The sequence below is a fragment of the Lithobates pipiens genome, unplaced genomic scaffold, assembly GCF_037356315.1.
Source record: "Lithobates pipiens isolate NorthernLeopardFrog02 unplaced genomic scaffold, aLitPip1_a1.2 Scaffold_16, whole genome shotgun sequence".
Taxonomy (NCBI): Eukaryota; Metazoa; Chordata; class Amphibia; order Anura; family Ranidae; genus Lithobates; species Lithobates pipiens.
Window position 1 is genome coordinate 265,499,138 of NW_027507748.1, and position 12,964 is coordinate 265,512,101.

Below are 12,964 nucleotides of genomic sequence, written 5' to 3' on the forward strand. Positions count from 1 at the left end.
TGAAGGGACAGAAAATTTACACTGTTATACAAGCTGTACACTCACTAATTTACATTGTAGCAAAGTGTCATTTCTTCAGTGTTGTCACATGAAAAGATATAATAAAATATTTTCAAAAATGTGAGATACTAATATATATATATATATACACACATATATATATATATATATATTTTATAGAAAAATCTTGCTGGTTTTCCTATCTGATAGGAATGTGTATATCTCGTTCAAATTTTTTTATTTTATGTTAAAATAAATTACATGTACAGAATATAAGACAAATTATGTGATACCAGAAATAAAAAGTAGACATATTGAAGTACGGATGATACAAAGCAAAGAAGAATTTCAAGATATTCTCGTGCGAATGACAATAAATGGCCTTATATATTTTAGAATTTGAAAACATTCTTATAGCTGAGTTTTAAACATTTTAATCCCAAGAAAAGGAATGTGTATATCTCAAGAGTAGCTGGACAGAATTACAAATTCTTTAGCAGGTAAAACACCCATATATATGTATTTACACTTACTTGTTTTCATTGATTTCAGCTTAAAGGGATTGTAAAGTGAATTATTATTTTTTTTTAAAATAACAAACATGTTATACTTATCTTCACTGTGCAGCTCGTTTTGCACAGAGTGGCCCCAAACCTGGTCTTCTGGGGTCCCTCGGCGGCTGTCTCGGCCTCCTCCCGCAGGTGCTTCTCACGTTCATGCGAGCTCCCTCGCATGGTGAGAAGCATCTGCAGGCGCGCTCCCGTGATACAGCCGGCGGCTATAGCCGCTCGCTGTATCACACGGCCCCACCCCCCCGGCGCTCCGCAACAGTGGATGTAATTGACAGCAGCGCGAGCCAATGGCTGCGCTGCTTTCCATCCATCCACTCCAGCCAATCAGCGGCCAGGCTGAACGGTGGAAAGGACATCGGCGGACGAGCGTGGGACTTTCGAGGGGTGAGGTAAGTAAAACGCATTAAGGTGAAAAAACATTTACCTTTACAACCCCTTTAAGGTAGTGGGGCAGAAAAAAATCCAGGTAATTGAAGATATTTAAAAAAGTGTGATAATGGACAGGTTTACTCTAAGCTCTACTATTTCACAATCAGGACCAGTGGCGGCCCGTCCATAGGGGGCGCATGGGCACCGCTCCCCTCCAGGCAGTCACAAAAAAAAGTAAAAAAAAAATGTTTTTTTTAAAACTGGCCCTTTTAAAAAAAAATGCAAAAAAGGTCCTTAAGTGCACTGAGGTCGGACGCTGGACACACTGCACTTCTGGGACGTGCCGCATCTATGCAATCACGAGCCTTGTGGTGCTTTGTGAAGCATCCGAGTAGCTTCCGCCCGATGCCTGTAGTATCTATTATGGGCGGTTTGATTGACACCTCAGTTTGATGTCACTTCCTGTTTTCTCTCTTCCATTGCGCCGGGGAGAGAGAAAACAGGAAGTATGAGGAGCGGAATCACTGCTGCCTGTGTAAGAAGACACCGTAGGAGAGGACACCACAGCAAGTTAAGTACACACTGGCTTGGCAGAGAGACACAGGCTTGACAGAGGGTCACAGGTTGGGCAGAGGGACACAGGCTGGACAGAGGGACACAGGCGGGATACAGGCTGGACACAGGCTGGCTGCATTTCATGGAACACAGGCTAGACATAGGGACACAGGCTGGCTGCATTTCATGGGACACAGGCTAGACACAGGGACATAGGCTGGGCACAGGCTTGGCACAGGCTAGACACAGGGACACAGGCTGGACACAGGGACACAGGCTGGCTGCATTTCATGGGACACAGGCTGGACACAGGCTGGCTGCATTTGCTGGGACACAGGCTGGACACAGGGACACAGGCTGGCTGCATTTCGTGGGACACAGGCTGGCTGCATTATTTGATGTGACACAGGCTGGTTGCATTTGATGTAAAACAGGCTGGTTGCATTTGATGTGACACAGGCTGGCTGCATTTTGTGGGACACAGGCTGCATTTGGTGGGACACAAGCTGGGCACAGGCTAGACACAGGGACACAGGCTGGGCACAGGCTAGGCACAGGCTAGATACAGGGACACAGGCTGGACACAGGGACACATGCTGGCTGCATTTCATGGGACACAGGGACACAGGCTGGCTGCATTTCATGGGACACAGGCTAGACACAGGGACACAGGCTGGCTGCATTTCATGGGACACAGGCTGGACACAGGCTGGGCACAGGCTAGACACAGGGACACAGCGACACAGGCTGGCTGCATTTCATGGGACACAGGGACACAGGCTGGTTGCATTTCATGGGACACAGGCTGGACACAGGGACACAGGCTGGCTGCATTCGCTGGGACACAGGCTGGACACAGGCTGGCTGCATTATTTGATGTGACACAGGCTGGTTGCATTTGATGTGACACAGGCTGGTTGCATTTGATGTGACACAGGCTAGCTGCATTTTGTGGGACACAGGCTGCATTTGGTGGGACACAGGCTGCATGTAAGGAGGGACTTCACTGGGGACTTCACTGGGGGCACCTGATGGCAGGCGGCGTGGCTAGTGACATGCTCAGGGGTCCCACTGATTCTGCATTTATGGCGAGTTGAATGATTTCATTTTATATTACAATGTAATAATAGAAATAATGTGCTTCAATCATCCTTACACCAAAACAACAATGGTGCCGGGATGATTGAAGTGCTAACACCAGGTGTTTGGAGTATCTTTATCTGACGATTGTTAAACTTTCTAGAATACACATATTTCTATTGTTGTGTAGGATCTGGGCCTGCTGTCCCTCCCTCTCCCTCCATCACTCGTTCATCTCAGACGCTAACCACACCACCTTAGAGCCATGCCCACTATTTCGCTGGGATCAAAAAGGAAGGGCGGGGTCTAGCGCCCCCTCATCCTAGAACTTCACCAGCCGCCACTGATCAGGAATTTTTCTGTCACAACTGACAAAAAGGCATCATCTGAGACAAGATTTCCACCTTGTCTCATGAGTAATGCTTTGACTTTGTCATCATTTTACATACCTGTTCCACCTGCAATCATTCCTAGTTGACGGACAAACTTTCTCACTGCTGGAGATCTCCTATTTGGCTGAATGGCAAAATAACCTAATGACAAAAAGAGTGGCAAAATCAGTGAATAGGCTTGTACATAATAAAAAAAAGAATATTGGCTTTCTTCACTTATCTTTAAAGCTCTGTTCCGACCAAAATGTAACTTTTTAGCTAAAAATTCCCCTCTAATACTCATGCTTAGGTGTATTCTAATAAAGGTATGCTGAAAACTAAGGCACATTTTGTATATGTGCAGCGTTGTTTTCTTACATTGTGAAGTCTCTTTAGACGACGGCCATCTCCTGTGTGGGCATCTGAAGCCGCACTGTTCTTCTTCCTCTATTCCATGCATGCTGGATACCCAGCATGCACCTGCCGATCTTGCGGTAGTATGAATTTTGTTATACACACTGGAAAGGATTCTCTGTTCTTGCTCTTTGTATGTAAACATGACAAAGAACTGCTTTATGTTGTAGTGCAGTGCCCGTTTACTCACTATGCTCAGGTGCAGGCCCCATCTAATTCATTTCCCACACTTCACCTCCAAGGAAGTTTCTTTGATTCTCTTAGTGGCTCAGAGGCCACACCTGACAGTTGGACCTGTAGTTGGACATGTAATATGCAACCAGGTGAGCATCACCCCCCCCCCCCCTCCCCCCTGCAAGCGGCCAGCCAGACAGGCTCCTAATAGCATGCAGCTTTTCTTAAGGATCCAGCTACTGTTGGAAGCCCCTCTCTAATTTCTACCAAAGAACTGCAGTTCCAGTTAAGTGCTCTCCCCCTTGTGTCATTGGGCCTGGGTTCCCTCCAGCTGTTTGCCTGTTTAACCAGAGCTACCCTGGTCTTTATTAAGAGGAATGTTCCTCGTGAGGATAATTGGAACAAGTTGGTACCACTCACTATTTCACTGAAGTAGTAATTCTTTATTAGATTACCAGATTTTGCACTCTCCAGTTTTAGTAAATCCACCTCCATGGGTTGATTTACTAAAGACAAATTGACTGTTCACTTTGCAAGGGAATGTTGTCTTAGCTTAGGGAATGAGATGAAAATCTGCTGACTTGCATCATACAATCATGTGCAAGCAAAAATGCATCTTTTTTTTCTTGCCCATGATTGGGTATTCTTTGCAAAGTAAATTTTCACTGCATTTACCAATGTAAAGGAAATTCCCTTGCTAAGTGGACAGCTTATTTGTCTTTAGCAAATCAACTGCTATCCCAGATAGCAAGGATAACTTGCCACAAATTTGTAGCAAGTCTCTAGCAAGAGCAAAGTTGAAGTGGTGAGTCTACAGCAAGAGCTCTGCAAGTCTACAGCATGAGAATTCAGCCACAGTGACCCCTGTGGTGGGATGACTATTGCACAACATAACTGAACCAGAACTTGCAGCAGACTTGCAGAATGTTTGCAAAGAAAGTTGATCTGGAGTCATGCAATGCGAACGTGCTGCAATCGTGCAACAAACTTGTGAAGCCTGGCAAGTCCAACAATAACTTAGCAAGTTATTTTCAAACTTGCAGCACAATCGCTTGTCATATGGGATGCTTTCCAGCCACATGGTAACCTGACTGAGCCACAGAGACATTGATGAGGAAGAATCCTTGTTTGTACAGCTTTCATATGTATGTGCAGCTTTCATTATTCTGCAGTGTATGCATATTTTTGCCACCCCAAACCTGTTTCTAAATATTGCTTCTAACTTTGTACTTGCTTTGTAAACTGCAAGTTATGCCACGTACACACGGTCAGAAATTCTGCCAGTAAAAGTACGATGAGAGCTTTTGGTCGGATAACGCGACCGTGTGTATACTCCATCGCACTTTCGCAGTCAAAATTACAGCCAGTAAAATAATGAGTGCTGGTTCTCAATTTTTCGGTCGTAAAAAATTTTAATTGGAAATTCCGATCATCTGTACCAATGCACAAAATTCATACGCATGCTTGCAAACAATTTGACGCATGCTCGGAAGCATTGAACTTCATTTTCTCGGCTCATCGTAGTTTTGTATGTCACTGCATTCTTGACGGTCGAAAGTTCAGCAAACTTTTGTGTGACCGTGTGTATGCAAGCCAAGCTTGAGCGGAATTCCGTCGGAAAAACCATCCAAGATTTTTTAGACGGAAAATCCGCTCGTGTGTATGTGGCATCACAATTACTTCTTATCTGATCATTACTTATTCTGTTAAAACATCTTTTGTATTTCAATGAGTCATTTTCACTTTCTGTTCTTATTCGTTCATAGCTTTAATTCTGTATGAAAGCTGCACAGTACCAATTTTATTCTTCTGTTTTCTGTGTGTAATTATCAGTATTTGTTCTTATTCTGTTTATATGGACACTTCACAGCATCATTTTGCTTGTTCTGTATGCTGTGTGTAAGACCTCATATATACAGACTAGGGATGAGCCGAACACCCCCCGGTTCGGTTTGCATCCAGAACATGCGAACAGGCAAAAAAATTGGTTTGAACGCGCAAACACCGTTAAAGTCTATGGGACACGAACATGAATAATCAAAAGTGCTAATTTTAAAGGTTTATATGCATGGTATTGTCATAAAAAGTGTTTCGGGACCCAGGCCCTGCCCCAGGGGACATTTAACAATGCAAAAAAAGTTTTAAAAACTGCAGTTTTTTCGGGAGCAGTGATTTTAATAATGCTTAAAGTGAAACAATAAAAATGTAATATTCCTTTAAATTTCATACCTGGGGGGTGTCTATAGTATGCCTGTAAAGGGGCACACGTTTCCATGTTTAGAACAGTCTGACAGCAAAATGACATTTCTAAAAGAAAAAAGTCACCCGGTGACTCTGCCCCCCTCTGACGCATGGGGACTTCCCTATGGCTTTCTCAGTGTTGTCAGATGGGGGCGGGGTCAACCGTTTACACACCTCTGACTACACGAGGAAAGCAATAGGGAAGTCCCCATGCGTCAAAAACCGTCTCTTGTGTTTTTTTAACCTTTTGTACCCCATTACCAATTCACAAAGGGGGGGCAGGGATCTGGGGGGTCGCCTTGTTAAAGGGGGCTTCCAGATTCCGATAAGCCCCTGCCCGCAGACCCCCACAAAAACCATCCCAATGTTGAGGGCATGTGGCCTGATATGGTTCAGAAGGGGGTCGCCCTCTCGCCCCTTTTTTTTCCTGCGGCCTGCCAGGATGCATGCTTGGTTAAGGGTCTGGTATGGATTTTTGGGGGACCCCCACGTCATTTTTGTTTAAATTTTGGTGTGGGGTTCCCCTTAAAATCCATACCAGACCTGAAGGGCCTGGTATGGAATTTAGGGGGACCCCCACGCATTTTTTTTTCTAAATTTTGGTTCGGGGTTTCCCTGTGGGGAAATCCCATGCCGTTTTTATCAAAGAACTTTTATGTGTATTGTCGGACCGACAATTCATCATAGCTGCGTTTTAAATTACTTTTTTTCCTTTAGAAACTTAATTTTGCTGTCAGACTGTTTTAAAAACAGGAAACATGCGCCCCTTTACAGGCATATTATAGATACCCCCCAGGTACGAAATTTAAAGGAATATTACACTTTTAGTGTTTCACTTTAAACATTATTAAAATCACTGCTCCCAAATAAATGGCCATTTTAAAACTTTTTTTGCATTGATAAATGTCCCAGGTCCCCAAAACACTTTTTATGACAATACCATGCATATAAGCCTTTAAAATTAGCACTTTTGATTCTCCCATAGACTTTTAAAGGGTGTTCTGCAGCTTTCGAATTTGCCCAAATGTGTTCGCTGTTCAATGTTCGAGTCAGACTCATGTGCGACCCGAACATAAAGCACATCCCTAATACAGATGTATAGAGCTAGTGTAAAAAGCTCTGTATGCCTCTGTACTCATGTGAACATTGATGCTTTGAAATATTTTCCCAGATGAAGAAGTGTCACTTCTTCCCCTTTTCCCCTTAACTAAAATGTCCTGCTATTTCATTATTTTTTTGTTCATGACCATTTTACTTGCACTTTTGTTTCAATTTTGTCTTGTTCGATAACTTTTGTTTCTTTTGCCTTTATTTCATTTGCATATAACATTGCAATGCTTTCTACTAGAATCATCATTTTGGTGTCACTTTTAAAAGAACAAATTATAGAATAAAAATGGTTACTTTTTATCTATACAGTAACATATTTTTTTTAAATGATAATGTAAAATAATTAGCTTTTTCTTTTTTTTTTAGTTTTATTGCTTTTTTGTTTATGGATTATATACAATTTTAGGAATTTTGGCAAGACAATATCACCAAAAGAAAGACTTGTTATGTTAAATACTGACAAAGTTCTTGGTGAATAAATTGTGTTTGAGGTTCCTTTGTCAGACTGTGTGGCGCTGGGCAGGCTTCCACAGCAAAAATTGCTGGATTGGGGCTAAGGTTAGTTGATGAATTACACTCTGGGACCCAGGAGGAATAGTTGAAGAAGTTGTCCTAAAAGAAACACAACCCCAAATTATGGGTGTTGTCTTACACATTTTAAATTAAACCAATCAAAAGCCCTGGTAATTCATAGTGAGCAAACAATAAAATGTCATAAGTGGAGGTTACCTTCAGTGAAAGCTGCAATTCAAAGTAAGTAGTAAGATCCAGAGATATTGAAGCTGTATATAATTGCAAATATACATTTTCAATCAAAGAAAAGCTTGACCCTGCCCATTCAGCCTCCAAAAACTTCCTTTGTCTTTAGGGACCAAGACTGAAAAGTCCATATTTGTGTATGACTTTAGATTCATTCTATCTATCTATCTATCTATCTATCTATCTATCTATCTATCTATCTATCTATCTATCTATCTATCTATCTATCTATCTATCTATCTATCTATCTATCTATCTTTGTATCATGAACCCCATACCTTTTCCTTCATATTCAAGAAGTCCTCTGGGACCTTGAACTTCAATGCTGTCCCTTATGGAGAGATTGTCTAGATACTGGGACATTTTACCTCCTTCAGGAAAGTCAGGATGTTCATCTTTGAAATAGATCTTTTAAAAAAAACATACTCTGGAATCATAATTCTGCAATCATTTTACTTTTAGTTTAATACATTTTTATTAAAGTTTCCAAGAAAGCTTACATAAAGCAAGACATTGAATAAAACAGAACAAAACTAACAAAACTAAAGTGCCATACACTGTACAAGAAAAGCAATCAGAGCGTTAACATTGCGTGTAAGTTAGAAAACTATCCAATGGTGATTCGGTGGACAGAATAGAGCCTGGATATATACGAAAACTATTCCTCCGGCCCACGGCCACCCCATCTGGGAACAAGCTGTGGCCGGGGGGGGAGAAACAAGATTGTAACATGCTATTCTACATATGAGGATGCTTTACCAGCTGAGGTCTACTTTTCTGGTATTCTATGGTGGTGTTATTTAGACAGAAAATAAAGTGCAAGAGATGTATAGGAATAAGTAGAGGGAATCTAATTTGGTCTTATTCCCGCATTAAACTGAACTCCTTACCAGTCAATTCATGCCCACCATTGGTATGGTGGATGCGCCATAAAGAAGTGGTTAGAACAGCATGAGCAACTATGTAATCTATTGCATTTTTATGGGGTAGACTTATTAATGACTTTATTATACCAGATGGACCAAAGAGACCACTCTGTTTGTTTTGATCTTAGGCAGCCTTTGCTGGATGCGAATATACATTCATAGATGCTATGTAATTGGGTGGTAGCTATGACTTCTGAGCAGGAAGGGTTCTGTTTGGAGCGCCACAATCCTTTTGCTTTTATGCAACATTTATTTTTAAATGCTAAGAGCCATTGATTAATAATGCCCTGTTTGTAAGGGTTGGTTCACACCTGAATCACGTAGGAACAAGGTCTGTGTTCCTGTGCGATCCCTGTGTGATTTTCAGCCTGTTCATTTGAATGCCCCGAAATCACACAGGATCACACTGAACTTATTTCATGTACTATTTTTCAAAAATGCATTGCACCAGATCACATGGTACTGTGGTTTACAATCTGTGTTTGGGGTGTAGATGGTAATACATTGACACCCACAGAGGATCGCACACCCAGTGCATGGTGTGCTCATGGAATGCGGGTGTTCTGCATGAGAATGAATGAGTGAATGAGCCCTTAGTGACAGTATACAAGAAATAACTCTAAATTTGTTTGCCATCATTAAAGCGGTTGCAAACCTCACACATAATACATAAACAAGGCACATCTCTCTATAGTGTGTATTTATCTCAGTTCAGAGCACTAAGGGCTAGTTTACACTTGCTTCAAAACATGGTTTCAGACACACTTTGTTAAAGCTCTCTGAACGTCAGTCAAAGACCCTGCCACTAAATAAAATGCTTAGCTTACAGTCCTGTTTATGCCTTGCTTTTGCTTGGTGCTTCGATGAGCCTTTGGTGGGGCTTCTGTGAGTCTTCGATAAGGCTTCAGTGGGGCTTCGATAAGATTTCTGTGGGGCTTCAAGCGAGCTTTGCCATAGACTTCTATGGTGGCTTTGAAGATGCTTTGAAGCACCACTAACACTACATGGGGTATCATTTTTGAAGAGAAGTCGAAGCAAAGCAAAAGCAATGTGTAAATAGGACTGTAAGCTAACCATTTTATTTAGTGACAGAGGCTTTGACTGGCATTTAGAGAGCTTTAACAAAGTCTGTCTGAAGTCATGTTTTGAAGCAAATGCAAACTTACACCTTGCGTTTGCTTGGGCTTTGCCTCAAAAATTATACCCAATTTCGCTTTAGTGCTGCTTCAAAGCATCTTCAAAGCCTCCATAGAAGTCTGACAAAGCTCGCTTGAAGCATCTGCAGATTTTCAGAGGCTTTAATTCAGCTTTAACTTCACTCTGTTTTGGAGAAATTGCAGGTATGAGATATCCACACACACATACAGGGCACCTGTCAAGCTTCAACAAAGCTTCAAAAGAACATTACGGAAGCATTACCAATGCTCCACCGATGCATCACCAAAGCTTTATTGATGCACCACCGAAGCATCATTGAAGTACCATCGAAGCATCAAAAACACATTATAAAAGCATGCTGAAGTGGTAGGCACCTTAACCTCCCTGGCGGTATGATTAGTTCTGGTTTTAGGTGCTGAAAGCGGTACAATTATTTTGCATGGAAATTTGGTGTTTTATATTGTAGTCCTGTAATTCTTAGGAATAACTCTCTTAAATCTGTTCAAACCAGAGTCTAGCAAACATCTCGGGTATGATAAAGTTTATAATATAATAAACAATAATAAAAATTATTCAATAATGTAATCAAATCCAAAAACACTGAAATTTGCTCATTTGCAGGATTGTCGCTGTCATTAGATTTAGTGTTTGATGCCGAATTTCCCCACAAATCGCTATCGCTCAATTCTGCAAGTGATTCTAATTTATTATCGCTGTTTTCTAGTTGGTCTAAAATCACTTTTGACATAAAGGGACACTTTTTAGTTGCTATGGGCAATCTCCAAATTCCAGACAGAAAAAACTGTATTTATAATATAAAAGTGCATGCACTGCACTGCACAGACCACTAGGGACAAAGGGTGTGTGTAATTTTTGTATACAGTACTGTAATCTGTAAGATTACAGTGCTGTGTGTGTTTTATGTGTTTTTACTTTTTTGAATTTGGCGCCGATCTCCGCTCCCGTGCGTCGCAACGTCGCAGGGAACGGAGCTCGGCGGCACTCGGGCACTGTGTGAATCGAGCAGAGGACAGCTCGCACACACAGCAGGGAGGACATCGCAGGATCCAGGGGACAAGATGAGTAACTTCTCCATGTGTCCTCCCTGTATCCAGCAATGCGATCCCGAGTCTGGCTCGGGGTTACTGCTTATGTTGCTAAAATCCGCTAGGGAGGTTAATGTGTATTGAAGACAAAGCAAGTGTAAATGAGCCCTTTCTGTCATTTTTGTCTGCTGCTTCAGTCCTCTGCTATCAGAATGAATCAATTCTGACAAGTTTTCCTGACACCAAGAGAAAAAAGATGACAGGGTAAAGAGCTCCAGCAGATTGTCAGTCTCCGCTTTGTTACTGTGTGCTGTGTGAAGAGGGTGTGTCCTTTCCCTCCAATCAGCTCTCATCTCTCCTCACTGAGCTCTGGAGATTGTAACTTCAGCTCCCCATCCCCTACTTTTCAGGGGTGAGAAATGCTGTGTAAATTATGCACTTTGAACAGATGTAGAGAAGAGAGAGCGGCAGATAAACAGGTACAACTTATGTAGAAGGATTTGTTTAATCTCTGTGTATCAGTCAATTCATGGGTATATGTAAGGGTTTACAACCACTTTAAATAAAAATACTGTAGTTGATTTACTAAAGGGATAGGGACTAGTGATGGACGAACTTCCGACGGGACGTTTCGCGAACGCGAAACGCGAACGGACACAAACGTTCGCGAAAACGACCGTTCGCCGCGGGCTCCATTGACTTCAATGGGAGGCGAATTTCGCAAACCTTTAGGTCGAATTTGCGGCCACGGGGTAATTATTAGGGGGTAGCACGTAGTCCCACCACCTGGACAATAGCATAATACATGTATGAGGTGAATTTGGGATCGATAACTACAAGCATTTTTTTTTTATTTGGGAAATTGTTCTGACAATTCAGGACTATGGAGCTAATGAAGGCAATGGAGGAGAGGGAAGGTCAGGGACCAGGGTAGGCAAACAAGAGGGTGCAGGAGATACAGAGCACTGACAGCAGCACCGTAATACAGAGCACTGACATCAGCACCGTGACATACAGCGCTGACAGCAGCTCCGTGACATACAGCGCTGACAGCAGCTCCGTGACATACAGCGCTGACAGCAGCTCCGTGACATACAGCGCTGACAGCAGCTCCGTGACATACAGCGCTGACAGCAGCTCCGTGACATACAGCGCTGACAGCAGCACCGTGACATACAGCGCTGACAGCAGCTCCGTGACATACAGCGCTGACAGCAGCTCCGTGACATACAGCGCTGACAGCAGCTCCGTGACATACAGCACTGACAGCAGCTCCGTGACATACAGCGCTGACAGCAGCTCCGTGACATACAGCGCTGACAGCAGCACCGTGACATACAGCGCTGACAGCAGCTCCGTGACATACAGCGCTGACAGCAGCTCCGTGACATACAGCGCTGACAGCAGCTCCGTGACATACAGCGCTGACAGCAGCTCCGTGACATACAGCGCTGACAGCAGCTCCGTGACATACAGCGCTGACAGCAGCTCCGTGACATACAGCGCTGACAGCAGCTCCGTGACATACAGCGCTGACAGCAGCTCCGTGACATACAGCGCTGACAGCAGCTCCGTGACATACAGCGCTGACAGCAGCTCCGTGACATACAGCGCTGACAGCAGCACCGTAAGCAGCCCCAGGAGGAAGTCAGCACAGCACAGGGATGGTGTGATCCCCTCATAATAAGAACCCCCAGGAGGAAGTCAGCACAGCACAGGGATGGTGGGAGCCCCTCATAATAAGAACACCCAGGAGGAAGTCAGCACAGCACAGGGATGGTGGGAACCCCTCATAATAAGCAGCCCCAGTAGAAATATGACACCGCTCAACCTCTTCAAAGAGGAGGGTAGGGGCATATAGTACGGTGTGCTTTTTTGGGTCAGGGAAGTGAGCCAAATGAATTAAGAAGGTCTGTGTGCTTGATTCCAAAAATTGTTTATAGACATATACATGGTCTACTGATCACATGTGTTGAATTCCTCCGAGATCCATGCCTCATTCATTTTTAGAAATGTGAGGTAGTTAACACTGTGGTGAGCTAGGCGAGTACGCTTATCGGTCACAATCCCCCCTGCTGCGCTGAACGTCCTTTCGGACAGGACACTGGATGAGGGGCAAGCCAACAGTTCGATTGCAAATTGGGCAAGCTCTGGCCAGAGGTCAAGCCTGCCCACCCAGTAGTCTAGGG

The 12,964-nt window shown here is 43.3% G+C and overlaps 1 protein-coding gene across 1 annotated transcript in view; it reads right to left on the minus strand.

The window, feature by feature from the left end:
* The window catches only part of LOC143984335 (NADH-cytochrome b5 reductase 1-like), a 113,581-nt gene that overhangs the window by 80,239 nt on the left and 20,378 nt on the right, over positions 1-12,964 (minus strand). The window contains exons 4-5 of the mRNA XM_077484574.1: positions 7,924-8,053; positions 3,026-3,109 (exon numbers count right to left, since the gene is read on the minus strand). Coding sequence (XP_077340700.1) covers positions 3,026-3,109; positions 7,924-8,053 — 214 coding nt within the window. The remainder of the gene's footprint in view (positions 1-3,025; positions 3,110-7,923; positions 8,054-12,964) is intronic.